This window comes from Panthera tigris, chromosome C2, assembly GCF_018350195.1.
Source record: "Panthera tigris isolate Pti1 chromosome C2, P.tigris_Pti1_mat1.1, whole genome shotgun sequence".
NCBI classification, from domain to species: Eukaryota; Metazoa; Chordata; class Mammalia; order Carnivora; family Felidae; genus Panthera; species Panthera tigris.
The window spans coordinates 71,977,623-71,997,077 of record NC_056668.1 but is presented as its reverse complement, the minus strand read 5'-3'; the positions used below and the strand labels follow the sequence as shown (position 1 = coordinate 71,997,077).

Genomic DNA, 19,455 nt, shown 5'->3' with positions numbered 1-19,455 from the left:
TTTAGCAACAGGGATGCCTGGGTGGCTCAGTCAGTTAAGCGTGCAACCCTTGATTTAAGCTCAGGTCATGATCTCACAGTTCGTGGGTTCAAGCCCCATGTCATGCGCTGCCCTGACTGCTAGGAGCCTGCTTAAGATTCTCTCTCTCTCTCTCTCTCTCTCTCTCTCTCTCTCTCTCTCTCTGTCTCTCTCTGCCCCTCCCCTGCTCACACATGCATGCCCACTCTCTCTCTCAAAAATAAACATTTTTAAAAAATAAGTTGAGCAAGAATGAAGGGTACAGTATCATTCATTATACAAATCCTATGTACTTAAACCACACGTAAGTTGAAATTGTGAAAAACATTACTTATAGTAGTCTCGAAAAATATTAAATACTTAGAAATAAATCTGACACAAGATTTATAGATCAGTACACTAAGAACCACAAAGCATTGCTGAGAGAATTAAAGACCTAAATAAGTGGAGCAATACACTATGTTCATGGTTTCTAAGACTTCATATTATGTAGATGTCAGTTACCTCTAAATTGAGCTTGTAGACTCAGTACAACTCCAATCAAAATCTGAGTAGGGGCATCTGGATGGCTCAGTTGGTTAAGCCTCCGACTTCAGCTCTGATCATGATTTGTGGGTGGTTGGTTCAAGGCCCCACATCAGGCTCTGTGCTGACAGCTAAGAGCCTGGAGCCTGCTTCATATTCATATTCATATTCATATTCATTCTCTCTCTCTCTCTCTCTCTCTCTCTGTCAAAAATAAATAAACATTAAAAACATTTTAATAAAAAATTCTAAGCAGACCTTTTTGTAGAAAATAACATGCTAATTGTAAAGCTTATAGGAAATGCAAAAATCTAGAATAGCCAAAACAACTTCGAAAAAAATCCGAGATGAAGGACTCACACTGTGTGTTTTGAGACTTATAAAAATACAGTAATCAAGATACTGTGGTAGTGGCATGAAGACATACAAGTAGATCAGGACATAGTAGAGAATTCTTAAATGGACCCATATATATATGGGCAACTGTGGACAAAAGTACAACAGCAGATCAGTGGAGAAAGGGATTGTCTTTTCAACAAATGGTGCTGGAGCAATTGACTAGCCATGCCTCATATCATATACAAAAATTAACTAAAAATAGATTATAAATGTAAACCCTAAAAATATAAACCTTGTTGAAGAAAACATTGGAGAAGAATCTTAATGACTGGTTTTGGCAAAGGTTTCTAAGATAGTATAGCAAAAACACAATCCATAAAAGAAAATAATGACAAATTGGATTTCATCAAAATTAAAACTTCTGCTCCTAAAAAACACTGTTAAAGGAATAAAAAGACAAGTCATATAGTAGGAGAAAATACTTTCAAATCATACATATATTTTCATCTCATGAAAGACTTTTATCCAGAACATGTAAAGAACTCTTACAATAATAAAGACAACCCAATTTAAAAATGGGCAAACTATTGGGGCACCTTGGTGGCTCAGTCAGTTGAGAATCAGATTCTCAGTTTCAGCTCAGGTCATGATCTCACAGTTGGTAGGGTCAAGCTTCATGTCAGGCTCTGTGCTGATAAGGCCCGAGCCTCCTTGGGATTCTGTCTCTTCTTCTCCCTGCCCCTTCACTGTTGTCTGTCTGTCTGTCTCTCTCTCTCTCTCTCTCTCTCTCTCTCTCTCTCCCCCCCCCTTTCTGTCTCCCCACCCTCTCCCTCTCCCCCCCCTCCCCCTTTCCCCTGTTCCCTCTTTCCCCTTCCCCCCCTCGAATTTTAAAAAAGTTTTCTTTTTTTTATGTTATTTATTTATTTTTATTAAGTTTTTTATTTTAATTCCAGTATTGATAACATACAGTGTTATATTAGCTTCAGGGGTACAATATGGTAATTCAACAATTCCATACATTACTCCATGCTCATCGTGGTAAGTGTGCTCTTTAATCCCCTCACCTATTTCACCCACCCACATACCCACCTCCCCTCTGGTAACCATTGATACAAAGGTAGAGTTTTGAGTTGGTTTTACTCTTGTGCACATTTTGACCCCACCACACCCCACACACCCCACCACAGGCTGTTACCATCACCTTGTACACCAATTCTAAAGCCCATCTGAGTTCCCCAGAGTGAGACCGAGGGTAACACAGGGCTTAGAGTGGGCTCAGAATATTCCACCCCAAAATACGCCAGTTTGATATATTGACTATTTTGAGCTAAAGGCACTTGAAAAACAACAGGTGTAAGAAAGGCACAATGATTTCCCCTTTTCCTCCTGAAAACAGGAGATAAAACTCCCATATGTAACAGACCCTCCCCTGCATCTGGAGGAAAAGAACATTCTCATCACCACAGACAGGGAGTCAAGGCCAAGTTGAATTTTTACAAACAAATTTAACCAAAGTAACCCCTATCTTCCTTTAGTCTCCTCATACATTTTAGTTACTTTTTCATAATTACTACTCTTTGTTCAATCTAGTATATAAAAAAATTTTCTAATGGGCAAAGTATTTAAAAAGACATTTCTCTAAAGAAGATATACAAATGGCCAATAAAAACATGAAAAGACATCCATCATAATCAGTCATTAGGGAAATGCAAATTGAAACCATAATTAGGTGCCACTACACACCCATCAGAATTACCAAGCTTTGACAGAGCTATAGAGCAATCGGAACTCTCATAGACTTTGCTGGGTGAGAAAATAAAATGATACAACCACTTTGAAAAAGAGTTTAAACATACACCTACCGTATGATCCACTTCTGGAGAAAAGAGAACATACGTCCATACAACGATAATCTCTAATAACAGCAGACCAGTGGTTCTCACGAATTGAGATCATGACCTGAGCTGAGATCAAGAATGGGACACTTAACTGACTGAGCCCATGCTCACCCATGCACCCCTACTATATCCTTCCTGAATTGTCAACTCACATATATTCTTTTTTACAATAAAAGTAATTAATAAAAAATTTTTTTAAGAATTTAAGGTAGAAAATAGAAAAGTAGAAAATCTAGAAAAAGTTAACACAATAGACAAACCATGAGTTGACCTGAATTTTTTAAGAAGAAAAATAACAAGTAATAGAAACAGGAAATGACAAGGGAATATACCATTGAAATAAGAGGAAATCACAAGACTACTTTCTATATCTGTATATAAATAATATTTTTTAAGTTTGTTTATTTTGAGAGACAGAGAAAGCACAAGTGGTGGAGGGGCAGAGACAGAGAGGGAGAGAGAGAAAATCCCAAGTAGGTTCTGCACTGCCAACACAGAGCCTGATGTGGGGATCAAACTCATGAAACCATGAGATAATGACCTGAGCCAAAACCAAGAGTTGGACCAACTGAGCCATGCAGGTGTCTGTATATAAATGAATTTCAAACTTGGTTGCAGGGCGCCTCGGTGGCTCAGTTGGTTAAGCGTCCGACTCTTGATTTCAGCTCAGGTCATGATCTCACAGTTCGTGAGTTCAAGCCCCGCATCAGGCTCTGTGCTGACAGTGAAGAACCTGCTTGAGATTCTGTGTCCCTCTTTCTCTGCCCCTCCCCTGATCAGTCTCTATTTCTCTCTCTGTCAAAATAAAGAAACACGAGGGGGAAAAAACTTGGTTGCAATGGAAATTTTTTTAGAAAACTATGGTATACCAAAATTGACCTGTCAGAAATGGAAAGCTTTCTTTAGAAGAAATAGAGCACATTATCAAGGAACTACCCCACCCACAAAGAGCACCAGGCACAGATGGCTTCACAGGAGAATTCTATCTAATCCCAAAGGTTAGACTGTTCTAGAGCTCTACAAACTGTTCAAGAGCATTCTTTTTATGAAGCAAGTATAATATTGATATCTAAGCCAGCTAGAGACAGAAAAAAATCATAGACCAATATCACAAATACTAATGCAAAAACATTAAATATTTTAGGAAACAGAATCCCATAGCACGTTGCAAAACTAATACACCATAACCAAATGGGATTAAAGAAATTTAAGGTCAGCTCAAAGTTAGGAAATTCATCAATATAATCTACCACAGATCTAAAGAGAAAAATCAAAAATTTCCAGATGCCTAAAAATCTTTTGGTAGAATTCAGTACCTTACCAGGGGGAAGAAAAACTTAAAAATACAGAGATTGGTGTTACTTTTAAAAAGGAAAAGGAGATGGGGCACTTGGCTGACTCAGTCAAAAGAGCATGTGACTCTTGATTTCCAGGTCATGAGTTCAACTTCCACGTGGGGTGTAGAGATAAATAAATTTTTAAAAGCTGTAAAAAGAGATTTAGATGGATGAATGGATGGATACATATTCTTACTTTTAAATATTTAATGGGAAAAATACAAGGCAAAATACGAGGAAATTCCATTATGTTGAAGAACAAAGCAAGGATGTCTATTATCTCCACTACTATTCAACGTTGTACCCAAGGTATTCATTGTACTTGAGGCATTAGTCAATGCTGTTAGACCAGAGAAATCAATTAGAGGCATAGAACTGGGGGGAAAGTAAAACTAGCTAGATTTTCAGATAGTAGTATACCTGGGAAACCATACAAAATCTATCATAAAATTTATTTTGTAAAATAAATTATAAAGTATTATAAAATTAAAGACAATTATAAAATGAAAGTCACTTAAAAAAAACTAGAGTAAGGTTATCCGTATATAAAATTAAGATGTGGTGCTCACTTCGGCTGCACATATACTAAAATTAGAAGTATACAGAGAAGATTAGCATGGCTCCTGCTCAAGGATATCACACAAAGAATAATATGGATATGTCAAAAAGACACAGAAGCCAGCCTGTGGAGCCCCCAAGTGGCCAAAATGTTTAAATGGTTATAACTAATTATAACATAAAGAATAAAATAAGTGGGAATCCAAGCTGGTGCAGCCACTCTGGAAAACAGTATGGAGGTTCCTCAAAAAACTAAAAAGAGAGCTACCCTGCGACCCAGCAATTGCACTACTAGGCATTTATCCAAGAGATACAGATGTGCTGTTTCGAAGGGACACATGCACCCCCATGTTTATAGCAGCACTATCAACAATAGCCAAAGTATGGAAAGAGCCCAAATGTCCATCAATGAATGAATGGATAAAGAAGATGTACTGTGTGTGTGTGTGTGTGTGTGTGTGTGTGTGTGTGTGTGCGCGCGCGCGCGCGCAATGGAGTATTACCTGGCAATCAAAAAGAATGAAATCTTGCCATTTGCAACTACGTGGATGGAACTGGAGGGTATTATGCTAAGTCAAATTAGTCAGTCAGAGACAAAAATCATATGACTTCACTCATATGAGGACTTTAAGAGACAAAACAGATGAACATAAGGGAAGGGAAACAAAAATAATATAAAAACAGGGAGGGGAACAAGACGGAGGAGACTAATAAACATGGAGAACAAACTGAGGGTTATGGGAGGGGTTGTGGGGGGGGCGTGGGCTAAATGGGTAACGGGCACTAAGGAATCTACTCCTGAAATCATTGTTGCACTATATGCTAATTTGGATGTAAATTTAAAAAAATAAAAAATAAAACAAGTTAAAATAAAAAAGAATAAGGATCCAAGAATCCATAACGGTACCAATAAGTACATGAATAAATAAGTAAACTGATAGAAGGGAAAGCTTTGCCTTAACATTAGAATATCTAATTAAGATAGGAAGAATGATGATATTGGGAGATCTCCCTGGACAACCACCATGGTAATAATTGTTCATAATAATAGTTCAAACAAGAACTATCAGTGTTTGCTAAAATTAGTGAGTGAATTAATATCTTATGAGAAACAGGGTATTTACATCTCAACAAATCCTCCCCAAAATACTTACCAGTTACAAAGGAAAAAAATTGTAATTTTATAATGAACGTGGCAGATAAAACCTTAAACAAGTGATCAAAATTAACATCACTAGCGTAGTAATGGGACAAATAGATATTATATGCCTCTTGATATGATGAATTGAGAAGGATACAGCATCACTTCTGTGGTATTCCTGCCAAAATGTGTAGCATGGGAAATATCAGGTACACCAGGGTTGAGGCATATTCTTTGAAAAAAGAAAATAATCTGTACTCTTCAAAAATATCAAGATCGTGGAAGACAAAGACTGAAGAACTATGCCAGATTGACAGACTAAAGAGACATTACAACCAAATGCAATGTATGATCTTGGATTGGATCCTGAACCAGGAACTTTTTTTTCTTTTGTACTAAAGGACATTAGATGGCCAACTGAAATTGTACTGTGATTATATAAGAGATGTCATTGTTTTTAGGAAATAGGGGGTGAAGTATTATGTCTGCAATTTACTCTCAAATTGTTTTGTATGTATATAGAGAGGAATAAAATAAAGCAAACATGATAGAATGTTAATGTTTCAGCATAGCATTTTTTAAATTCCTGAGCAATCACATAAAATATTAATGTCTAATAAAAATAGTGGGTACATATGTGTGTATTATTTTCTTTTTTTTTTAATTTTTTTTTTTTTTGAGTATTTTTTAAGAGAGAGCACGCATGCAGGCAGTAGAGGGGCAGAGAGAAGGGGAGAGAGACAGAATCCCAAGCAGGCTCCACACTATCAGCACAGTCCAACGTGCGGCTCAAACTCACAAACCGTGAAATCATAACTTGAGCTGAAGTCAAAAGTCAGACGCTTAATCAACTAAGCCACCCAGGTTCCCTGTGTCTATTATTTTCTATATGTTTGAAGTCTTATACAGTATTAAATTTTTTATTTTAAATATTCCTACTAAATTGAAATTGTTTATTGAAGTACACTTAAGCCCTTAGATTATAAAATGCATGATAAGGCAGTATGTAATTTAAAATACAATAAAATCTATTTGATAAGTTATGATTACTACCCTATTTAACATGAACACACTCATCTTTATTAAAAATCCAAATGGCCTTTGTAAGTGAATTTAAGCATTTTCAGAAAAGTGTCTTAAATCCAGAAGTGGGGTCCCCAGTTGCCAGTTTGTGTTAAAGTCCCCAATAAAATGAGAAATAAATTAGTGGTATATAAGGTTTTATAAATTTCAATTTATTCAGTTTTAAAGATTCTTCTTCATTTTAGGTATTTTCCCTCTTGTTGATTATGTATTGTTTTATGAAATGGTGGTTGTAGTAAGGTGGTTTATTAGGTGTTTAGGGTGTTTTATTTTTCTTGGTAAAATAAGTTAGGAACCCCATATTGGTTGCCATTTGGAGACCAATCTATGAAAGCTAGGAGTAAGGGAACTGTATTTTCATTCCTTTTTAAATGTAATATTTGAAAATGGAAAATTAATTATTCATAGTCATCATTCATTGTCTTCATTTCCCCTCTGAAATTTGCTAACAGAAATGACAAGTTTGCTTAAAGTGAACAGGATCCAAACATACCATAATCCATATTTTGTACCTGTAGGAAATGTACCTTTGAAATGATTGAAAATACTTAGTTCACTTGTTTTTCTTCTTTATTTCCTCTATTTTAGGGCAAACATTGTATCCTCGATGTCTCTGGAAATGCCATAAAGAGATTACAGATTGCACAACTTTACCCAATCTCCATTTTTATTAAACCCAAATCCATGGAAAATATCATGTAAGTGTAAATGCCTCAGGCACGAGTCTCTAAGTACAAATCCAGTCTGTTACTTATTATATTGGGTAATTTACTTATCTTCCCTGTGTCTCCGTTCCCTTATCTGTAAGATGGAAATAGTAGTATATACCCTCCTCATATGGTTATTGTGAGGATTAAATAAGCGTTCTGTAACATACCTATCATCATCATCAACATTAATATACTAAAGTATAAGGTAATATGTATTAGAATTTTAAGTCTGAATGGTCACATGTGGCTAATAAGTACTGAATGGGGCAGTGTAGTTCTGGGTAACCACTAAAAAGATAAAATAATGTATACCTATTTATAATAGAGGGCAGAAATCAAATGTAAATAAAACTAAAAGAAGATAGGAAAGAGCAAATAGAAACAGAACAGATGGGACAAGGATACAGACACTGAGATGCCTTTTTTTTTTTTAATGTTTGTTTATTTTTGAGATAGAGCGAGCTGGGGAGGGGCAGAGAGAGAGGGAGACACAGAATCCAAAGCAGGCTCCAGACTCCAAGCGGTCAGCCCAGAGCCCAATGCAGGGCTTGAACTCACGAACCAGGAGATCATGACCTGAGCCAAAGTCGGATGCTTAACCAACTGAGCCACCCAGGCACCACCTTTATTTTTTTTTTTAAGTTTATTTATTTATTTTGAGAGAGAAAGTGAGCAAGCACAAGCAGGGGGAGGGGCAGAAAGAGAGAGGGAGAGAGAGAGAATTCCCAAGCAGGCTCCATGCTCAGTGCAGAGCCCAATGCAGGGCTCAGTCCCACAACCTCAAGATTATGACCTGAGCCAAAATCAAGAGTCAGACACTTAACCAACTGAACTGCCCACGCACCCCAGACAGTAAGATGCTTTAAATGAACCCAAGTACATTTTTCATTAACTTAATGCTAGACTAAGTGGTCTGATTAAAATACAAAGATTGTGGGGCACCTGGGTGGCTCAGTCGGTTAAGCTTCTTACTTCAGCTTAGGTCATGATCTCACAGCTTGTGAGTTCAAACCCTGTATCTGGTTCCATGCTGACAGCTCAGAGCCTGGATCCTGCTTCAGATTCTGTGTCTCCCTCTCTTCTGCCCTTACCCCTCTCAGACTCTGTCTCTCTCCCCATCAAAAATAAATAAACATTTTTTTTTAATTTTTTAAATACAAAGATTGTCAGAATGGTGGAAGTAAAAATAAATAACTATATGCTGATTTGTAGGAGAGGAAAAAATTTCTTTTCCCTCTACTAGGTTTTCACTTGGACCTCTGTAACGAAAGAGTAACATACAAAATTTATTAAATTCAACTTTTATGTGACATGGGAGCATTCATAAGTAAAGGAAGACCCAAAGAAACAGTTAAACCTGAGCATTTTTATACTAGGTTTGATGACAAATGGACAGTCATGGGAAAATGTCACAGTACCAAAGAATATGAGCTAAGAATAGCAAACTAGGGAAATTTATCAAGGCCTTTTTGTTCAAATTCCTCTCAGTATCCCTCCATCTTTGGAGATAAGGGTGCCTATTTCCTCCAAGTGTAAGAATACCACCTCTCACATAAGGATTTTGACCCGCCTTGGGGAAGATCAGAGTCCTTCATATACCTGCCATCTTTCAAATTCCTTTAAGCTTAAAATATTCAGCAGGCCAAGGTGCCATATTTTAAAATCGTGTATTATGATACCCATCAACTACATGTTGCTTTCATAAGACACACCTTAGATATTAGGCTATGGAAAAGCTGAAAGTGAGAGACTAGAAAAAAGATATACCATGCAAACATTAACCAAAAGTAAGCTGGTTTATATTGCTATCAGCATATACCTAAAGGCAAGAAATCATTACTAGAGATAAAGATGGACATTTTGTAAAAATGAAAGGTTAACCCAATCAGGAAGGTATATTCATACATACATTTATACTTAATAATATAGTCTCAAAATATGTAAAGCATAAATTGATAACTATAAAAGAAAAAAATACAGAATCATAGTGGGAGAACTTAACATGTCAGTCAGGAAGTAATAGAATAATAAAACAAAAAATCAGTATGGATATAGAACAGCACAAAGTAAAAACCTTACCTAACTGACATATGTAAAAAACATTGCATTCAGTATCTGAAGAATTTACACATTAATTTTCAGTACACATAGAACAGTTACCAAGCCTAATCATATGCTAAGCCACAAATTTCAGTGATTGGAAACAAACATTGTCTGACCATGGTGAAATTAAAATAGAAATCAATAATTAAAATATCACTAGAAAATTCCCATGTATTTGGAAATTAAGCATTGTACTTCTGGATGGGCCAAAGAAGAAATCACAGCATAAGTTAATAAATATTTTGAACTAAATGGTAATGAAATTGTCAAGTGAATGAACTTGGAAAATGCAATAGCCTTAATAATGGAAAATCCACAGCCTTAAATATTAGGAAAGAATATAGGAAATCAAATAGATATTAAAAATCTAAAGTTTTGAGAAATTAGAAAAAAAAAGTGAAACCCAAAGAAGGTAGAAATGTAATGAAATAGAAAACAAACATGGTAAACAGGGTCACCAAAATGAAAAATGTTTTCTTTAAAAATATTATAAGCCATTAATAACAGAGGTTAAAAAAAGAAAATAAAGAAGGCATAAATAATACCAGGAATGAAAATGGAAATATTACTACGCATCAAATAAAATGATCAAAGAACTTGGACACTTCACAAAAGGGTATATCCAAATAATAAATAAACATAAGAAATGGTGCTCAATTAAACATGGAAATGCAAATTAAAACCATAATGTTGTGGGGTGCCTGGGCAGCACAGTTGATTAAGTGTCCAACTTGACCTTGGCTCAGGAATCATGATTTCATGGTTCCTGAGTTTGAGCCCCACATCAGGCTCTGCGCTGATGGTGCAGAGCCTGCTTGGGTTGGGATCCTGTCTCTCCTCTTTGCAACCCCCTCTGGTTTATGCACGCACACATGCACTCTGTTTTCTCTTGCTCTCTCTCAAAATAAATAGAACTTAATAAATAAATAAGTAAATAAATAAATAACCTTGGGGTACCTGGCTGGCTCCATTGGTAGAGCATGCGGTCTTGTTCTCAGGGTCCTGAGTTCAAGCCCCACATTGGGCATGGAGCCTACTTAAAAAAAAAAAAAACCATAATGTCATATACTAGCCCCCACACCAAAATAGCTTAAAAAAAAAAAAAAGACAGAAAACATCAATCATTAGCAAGGATATGGAACAAATGAAACTCATTGCACTGATAAGGAGTTATCAATTGGCATATCCACATTGGTAAACTGTTTACAGTATCTCCTAAAACTGTATATACTCAACAGAAATGTTTACATGTGTTCACCAAAGACATGTACTATATTGCTGACAGAAGAACTGTTGAAAATAACCAAAAACATTATCCAAATGTCTCAGTGAATACATAAATTCACACAATGAAATATTCTACAGTAATGAGAATGAGCAATCTCCCAACTGCACACAAAAGTATAGAAGAATCTCATAAATATATTTTGAGTAAAAAAATCCAGACATACACACACACACACACACATATATATACATATGTGTGTATATATATATATATGTATGTGTGTGTATACATATGTGTGTATATGTGTGTGTGTGTGTGTACACATATATGTGTGTATTTATACATATTCTGTGATTCCAAACTTAATCATTGCTTTATAAGTCAAATGGAGGTTACTCTGAGGGTAGGTAGGTGACTGGAAAGAGCACATCCAAATTTTGGATTGCTGGTATAATATTCTGTATCTTGATCTAGGTACTAGATGATACACAGGTAAGTGTAAGTTGGTAAAAATTCATCAAGCTATATATTTACGATTGTCTTCTATGTTTGAAGGTTATACTTTAAAAAAACTTCAAAAAAGTCTTAAGAAATAGAAAAGGAAAAAAAAAATAGAAAAGCTAGTCCTAAACTTACTAAAGAACTTAACTTTTTTATGAAAAACCTTCCCAGAAATAAAACACTAGGCCAACAGGACTTACTAAATTCTGCCAAAGCTTAGTAATACAGATCTTACCCAGATTCTTCAATTAATTTTATGTAAAATAAATGAATATGATAAGGAAATGAATTCTGATAAGCCAGTCTTAACATGAATATAGATGGAAAAATCCTTACCAAAATATAAACAAATTGAGTTCAACAGTTAATTTTTTTTAATAAGATAAAATATAACCACCAAGTTGGATTTATTCAAGAATGCAAGGTTAGGTAAACATTTAAAAATTAACCAGTGTTGGAGCTAGAGAGAAGGTAGAGTAGGAACCACCAGGAATACACTTCCCCACCTAGAGAGCAATTGGACTTAACAGAATCTGTCAGAAGTAACTACTCTGAAATGCAGCAGTCTTGAAGGCTTGCAGCTTCTAGGGGAAGTTTTGAATGGTTCATTTTTGTTAATCTCAGCTTTTAACCTGGTAGCAGCTACCCATATCCCCACCTTCACCCCATAGCAGGGCCACACATGCCTTCCTTGAGCAGTTTGTGGGGGCCAAGGTGGTGGGCAATAAGGATTCGGTTCTCCCAATTTTAGAGAATTGTGCTCAAATAGCTGATTGCTTCTTCTGGTTGTGGAAGTGCAGACATGGAGGCAGATAGCCATTGTTGCAAGCCCCTACCCCTAGAAAAAGAACAATCTATACTCAAAACTAACAAAAGGAAGGAAATAATAAAGATTAGAGCAGAGATTAACAAAAGAATAAAAAACAGTAGCGAAAATCAGTGAAACCAAAAGTTGATTATTAGAACAAAAGGACAACCTGTTAGCTAGGTGGACTAAAGGGAGAAAAAAATATTTAAATTCCTAAAATCTAAAAAGACAGTGATTCTACAGAAATAAAAAGGATTATAAGAGTACTATAAACAATTGTACACCAAAAAATTATATAAATTAGATGAACAAATTCCTAGAAACACAAACCTGCCAAGACTAAATCAAAAAGAAATACAAAATGTGAATAGACCTATAACTGCTAAAGAGATTGAATCAGTGATCAAACCTCCCAACAAAGAAAAGCCCCCTGGAGCTAGTGGTTTCCCTGGTAAATTTTACAAACGTTTAGAGAACTAATGCCAATAATCCTCCTCAAACGTTTCAAAAAAATGAAGAGAAAGAGATACATAATACAAGAGAAGGAAACATAGTACAAGAAAACTACAGACCAGTATCTCTTATGAACACTGATGCAAAAATCTTCACCAAAATACTAGCAAATAGAACTCACCAAAATATTAAGAAGATTATACACCATTTCCAAGTGGTTTTATTCCTGGAATACAAGGGTGGTTTGACATGAAAATTAATCAACATAATATAACAACACAATGAAGGAAACAAAAATGAAGGAAAAAACACATGATCATTTCAGTTGGTGCAGAAAAGGCATCTGACAGGGACATCTGGCTGGCTTATTTGGTACAGCATGTGACTCTTGATCTCAGGGTCGTGAGTTCAAGCCCCACCTTGGGTGTAGAGATTACCTTAAAAAAGGGAAAAAAGACATTTGGCAGCATTTAATACCCTTTCATGATTAAGAACACTTAACAAAATAATAGAAGGAAACTACCTCTACATAATAAAAGCCATGTGTGAAAAACCCACAGCAAACATCATACTGAACAGTGAAAGACTGGAAGCTGTTTCTCTAAGAGCAGGAACAAAGCAAGGATGCCTACTTTTACCACTTCTGTTCAACATAGGTACTGGAAATACTAGCCAGAGGAATTAAGCAAGAAAAATAAAAGGCATCCAAATTGAAAGGGAAGAAATAAAATTATTATCCGTTTGCAGATGATATGATCTTATCTGTAGAAAACCCTAAGGACTGCACATAAAAACTATTAGAACTAATAAATAAATTCAGCAAAGTAGCAGCATACAGAATCAACACAAAAACCAGTTACATTTCTATATGTGGACAATGAACAATCTGAAAAGGAAATTACAAAAACAATTCCATTTACAATAACATCAAAAAGAACAAAATACTTAAGAATTAACCAAGGAAATGAAAGAAAAACACGTACAGTGAAAACTACAAAACATAGCTGAAAGAAAATAAAGAAGATATAAATAAATGGAGACACTTCTCATGTTCATGGATTAGAAGATTTAATGTCGTTAAAATGTCAGTGCTACCCAAAGTGATCTACAGATTCAGTGCAATGTCTGTCAAAATCTTAATGACATTTTTGGCAGAAATAGAAAAACCCAGGGTGCCTGGGTGGCTCAGTCAGTTAAGTGTCCCACTTTAGCTCAGGTCACAATCTCATAGTTCGTGGGTTCAAGCCCCGCGTCGGGCTCTGTGCTGACAGCTCAGAGCCTGGAGCCCGCTTTAGATTCTGTGTCTCCCTCTGTCTCTGTCCCTCCCCTACTTGTGCTGTCTCTCTCAATCTCAAAAATAAATAAACATTAAAAATTTTTTAAAAATAGAAATTGAAAAACCCATACTAAAATACATATGAAATCTCAAGAGACCCTCCCCCCCCACCCCAGATAGCCAAAACAGTCTTAAAAGAACAACAACAAACTTGAAGATTCAGACTTCCTGATTTCACAATTCTCTGCAAAGCTACAGTAACCAAAACTTGTGCTGTTGGTATAAACACATATGTAAGACCAATGGAATACAAAACTACAGTGAGATATCATCTCACACCTGTCAGAATGGCTAAAATCAAAAACAAGAAACAAGTGTTGATAATCATGTGCAGGAAAAAGGAACCCTCATGCCCTGTTGGTGGGAATGCAAATTGGTACAACCATTGTGGGAAACAGTATGGAGGTTTCTCAAAACATTAAAAACAGAACTGCCCTATTATCCAAGAATCACACTACTGGGTGTTTATCCAAAATATACGAAAACACTAATTCAAAGGGATATGTGCACCAGTGCACCCCTATGTTTATTGCAGCATTATTTACAGTAGCCAAACTATATAAGCAGCCCTAGTGTCCATCAATAGATGAATGGATTAAAAAAAGGTGGTATGTATATAAAGTGGAATGTTATTCAGCCATAAAAAAAATCTTGTCATTTGCAACAACATGAATAGAGCTGGAAAGTATAATGTCAGAGAAAGTAAGTAAGTCAGAGAAAGAGAAATACCATATGATCTCACTCATATGTGGAATTTAAGAAACAAAACAAATGAGTAAAGGAAAAAAGAGACAAGAAACAAACTGTCCTATAGAGGACAAACTAATGGTTACCAGAGGGAAGGTGAGTAGAGGGATGGAGAAAATAGGGGATGGGGATTAAAGAGTACACTTATCATGATGGGAAAAAAATGAAATTAGAAAGACCAATGGAGTAGAATAAAGAGGTCAGAAGTAAACTGCCCTATATATGACTTTTGACAAGGATGCAAAACCACTGAGTGGGGGAAAGGGCAGTCTTTGCAACAAATGGTGCTGGGAAAACTGGATATCTATATGTAAAAGAATGAAGTTGGACCCTTACCTAACGCCATATACAAAAACTAACTCAGAATGGATCAATGACCAATGTAACAAAAGTAAAATGTAACAATGTAACAGAGTAAAACTCTTAGAAGAAAACAACATTGGATTTGGCATTGATTTATTGGATCTGATACCAAAGGCACAGGTAACAACAAAAGCAGATTCGATTCCATGAATATTTTAAAGTTTTGTATATCGGGGCACCTGGCTGGCTCAGTCTATGGAACGTGTGACTCAGGGTTGTGAGTTTGAACCCCATGTTTGGTGTAGAGATTACTTAAAAATAAAATATTTTTTGTCTAAGCTTATTTATTTTGAGAGAGAGAAAACAAGAAAGGGAGGGGCAGAGAGAGGGAGAGGCAGAATCCGAGGCAGCCTCCGTGTTGCCAGCACAGAGCCTGACACCTGGCTCAAACTCACGAACTGTGAGATCATGACCTGAGCCAAGATCAAGAGTCAGACGCTCAACTGACTGAGCCACCCAGGCGCCTCTTATTATTTTTAAAAGATTTTATTTTGGGGGCGTCTGGGTGGCTCAGTCAGTTGAGCATCTGACTCTTGATTTTGACTCAGGTTGTGATCCCAGGGTTGTGGGATAGAGCCCCATCCCATGTCAGGCTCCACGCTAGGCATGAGTCCTTAAGATCTCTCTCCCTCTGCTCTCCCCCAACTCACAGACTCATGCTCTCTCTAAAATAATAATAAGGGGTGCCTGGGTGGCTCAGTCAGTTAAGCATCCGACTTCAGCTCAGGTCGTGGTCTCCTAGTTTGTGGGCTCGAGCTCCGTGTTAGGCTCTTGGCTGGCAGCTCGGAGCCTGGAGCTTGCTTCAGATTCTGTGTCTCCCTCTCTCTCTGCCCTCCCCTGCTTGCACTCTGTCTCTCTCAAAAATAAACATTAAAAAATATAATAATACAGTTTTGTATATCAAAAGACACTATCTACAGAGTACAAAGGCAATCCACAGAATGGGAGAAAGTATTTGCAAATCATATTATCTAATAAAGGATTAATATCCATTATATAGAGAGAACTAAAACAACAAAGAAGACAACTCAATTCAAAAATGAGCAAAGGACTTGAATAGACATTTCTCCAAATAAGATACAGCTGATAAGCACATGAAAAGATGCTACCATCACTAATCATTAAGGAAATGCAGATGAAAACTACAATGAGATCCTATCTCACATGCATTAGGATGGCTATTGTCAAAAAAACAAGTTGCTGACGTGGACATGGAAAAATTGGAACTCTCAAACTGTTGGTGGGAATTAATGTAAAAGGGCACAGCTGCTGTGGAAAATAGTATGGTGATTTCTCCAACATTAAAAATAGAGTTACCGTATGATCCAGCAATTTCACTTTTGGGTATATACCGCTTCCTTGATGAAGTACTTGTACACTCATGTTTATAGTAGCACTATTCACAATAACTAAAATGTGGAAGAAACCTAAGCACCCATCAGTGGATGAATGGATAAGCAAAATATGGTCTATAAATATAAAGGAGGGGCAACTGGGTGGCCCAGTTGGCTAAGCGTCCAACTTCAACTCAGGCTACCATCTCACGGTTCGTGAGTTTGAGCCCCCACATCGGGCTCTGTGCTGACTGCTCAGAGCCTGGAGCTGCTTTGGATTCTGTGTCTTCCTCTCTCTCTGCCTGCCTGCCTCTCTCTCTCTCTCTCTCTCTCTCTCTCTCAAAAAAAATAATAAACACAAAATAAATTTAATATAAAGGAAGGAATTCTCCAGTATATTACAACATGGATGATCCTTGCAGGCATTATACTAAGTGAAATAAACCAGTCACAAAAAGACAAATTCTGTATGATTCCATTTACATGAGGTACTCAGAGTGGTCAAAATTACAGAGACAGAAAGTATAATAGTGGTTGCCAGTGGCTGAGGAGATGAGAATGGGTAGTTATTTTTAATATAGTTTTGATTTCACAAGATGAAAACAATTGCAGGAATAGATGGTGGTAATGGTTGCACAACAATGTGAAGATACAAATGCCAGTGAACTGTATGTTTAAAAATGTTTAAAATAATAACTTCTATGTTATGTATATTTTTTCACAATTTTAATTAATTTTCTAAAATCCATGTAAATGTGCCACATTAACAGATTTTAGGATCCAAAACATATGAGCATTTTAACAAATGCGGAAAAAGCATTTAATAAAATTAACATCCATTCGTGACAAACATTCTGCAAACTGTGAACAGAAGGTAATTTCCTTAATCTGACGAAGGTCATTTACAAAATATCAAAGCAAGCATTGGTGCACCTGGGTGGTTCAGTCACTTGAGCATCCAACTCTTGATTTCGGCTCAGGTCATGATCCCAGGGTTGTTGGATCGAGCCCCACATTGGGCCCCACATTGGGCTCCACACATAACTTGAAAAAGCTAAAAAATTGCTTTAAAAATTCTCTCTAGGGGCATGTAGGTGGCTCAATCAGTCAAGTGTCCAACTTTGGCTCAGGTCATGATCTCATAGTTCGTGAGTTCGAGCCCCACATCAGGCTGTCTGCTGTCAACACAACACCCACTTTGGATCCTCTGTCTCCGCCCCCCCTCCCCTGCTCATTTTCTTTCTCTCTCTCTCTCTCAAAAATAAACATTAAAAAAAGTCTTTCTCTCTCCCTTTGCCATTCTTCCCTGCTCACACTGTTTCTAATATACATACATATACATATACATATATGCAAACATCATATTTAATGATGAAATATTGAATGCTTTCCCTTTAAGTTGGGAACAAATTCTCATATACCCATCATCCAGCTGCAGCAATAATTACCAGCTATGACCAATCTTGTTTCATCTATCCCACCACCTCCCTACCCCTCCGCACCAGATTATTTTGAAACAAATCCCAGACATTATATGGTTTTATCTATATATTTCTTTATATGTTTGAAAGATAAGAATTCTGTTATTGGAAAACCTCTCTATGGTGATGGTTCAGCTTCTGACTCTTGATTTCAGTTCAGGTCATGATCTCCAAGCCCTGTGTTGGACTTGGGATTGTCTCTGTCCCTCGTTCTCTGCCCTTCCCCCGGCCTGTGCTTTCTCTCTCTCTCTCCCAAAATAAATAAATATTTAAAAAATAAAAATAGGGACACCTGGGTGGCTCAGTCGGTTAGGCATCCAACTTCAGCTCAGGTCAGGATCTCATGGTTTGTGAGTTCAAACCCCACGTCGGGCTGTGTGCTGACAGCTGGGAGCCTGGATCCTGCTTCATTTTGTGTCTCCTTATCTCTCTACCCCTCCCCCTTTCTCTGTCCCTCTCTCTCAAAAATAAACATTAAAAAAAATTAAAAGCTTAAAAAGAAAACATCTCTATGATGTCACACCTAAAACAACTTTTTATATCATCAGATAGTTCAAATTTTCCTGATTGTTTCGTAAGTTTTGCTTATGTTTTTTCAATTGGTTTGAATCAAGTTCCAGGTGAGATCTACTTGTGACAGTTGGTTGTTAAGTATTTTAATCTATAGACTCTCCCTCCATCTCTCTTTTTTTTTTCAATTTATTCGTTAAATCATTTCTTCTGCAAAGTTCTCCCTAGACTATATTTTACTGATTGCCTTCTCATGGTGTTCTTCGATATGTTCATGTGTCTCCTTTGTTACCTGTAAATTGGTAGGTAGATCTTAATATGAAATTTTGAACAGAGTGAAAACTATGACATTAAGGCTTAGTTTTTTTGGCTGCCTTGAGCCAATGCAAAAGTGTGTTGAAACCCTGTGTCATTCCAAGCATAAAGCTATATACTTAGTGACTGAATCCAATTTTTTTTTTTTAGAGAGAGAGTGGGGTAGGGGCAGAGGGAGAGAGTATCCTAAGCAGGCTCCACGCTCAGCACAAAGTCTGATGCAGGCCTCAATTCTGTGACCCTGAGATAATGACCTGAGCTGAAATCTAGAATTGGACACTCAACTGACTGAGCCACCCAGGCGCCCCTAAATCTAATTTTTAATGACATATATATATTCTCAACAAACCTCAACTTTTCATGATTTTATGTTTTATGTGTCTCTTCTAATTCGTCTTTTTTCAAAAAGTATTATAATGTATTAATTAGCAATTCCTAAATTTATTTGCATAGGGAAATGAATAAGCGTCTAACAGAAGAACAAGCCAGAAAGACATTTGAGAGAGCCATGAAACTGGAACAAGAATTTACTGAACATTTCACAGGTTGGCATCATGTGTGTCAGTGCCCTAATAGAATTTTGATTTGGAGCCATATGAACTGACCTATTGAAATGGATTTTGAACTATGCCCACATCTATCAGTAATTATTTACTGTGGCTAATAC

The 19,455-nt window shown here is 36.6% G+C and overlaps 1 protein-coding gene and 1 pseudogene across 10 annotated transcripts in view; both read left to right on the top strand.

Moving 5' to 3' along the window:
- Positions 1 to 19,455, top strand: part of DLG1 (discs large MAGUK scaffold protein 1) — a 272,975-nt gene that overhangs the window by 250,919 nt on the left and 2,601 nt on the right. For all 10 annotated transcript variants that reach the window (XM_042956289.1, XM_042956288.1, XM_042956292.1 and 7 more), the window contains 2 exons: positions 7,488 to 7,597; positions 19,242 to 19,333. In XM_042956289.1, coding sequence (XP_042812223.1) covers positions 7,488 to 7,597; positions 19,242 to 19,333 — 202 coding nt within the window. The remainder of the gene's footprint in view (positions 1 to 7,487; positions 7,598 to 19,241; positions 19,334 to 19,455) is intronic.
- Positions 4,679 to 4,779, top strand: LOC122230818 (annotated as a pseudogene).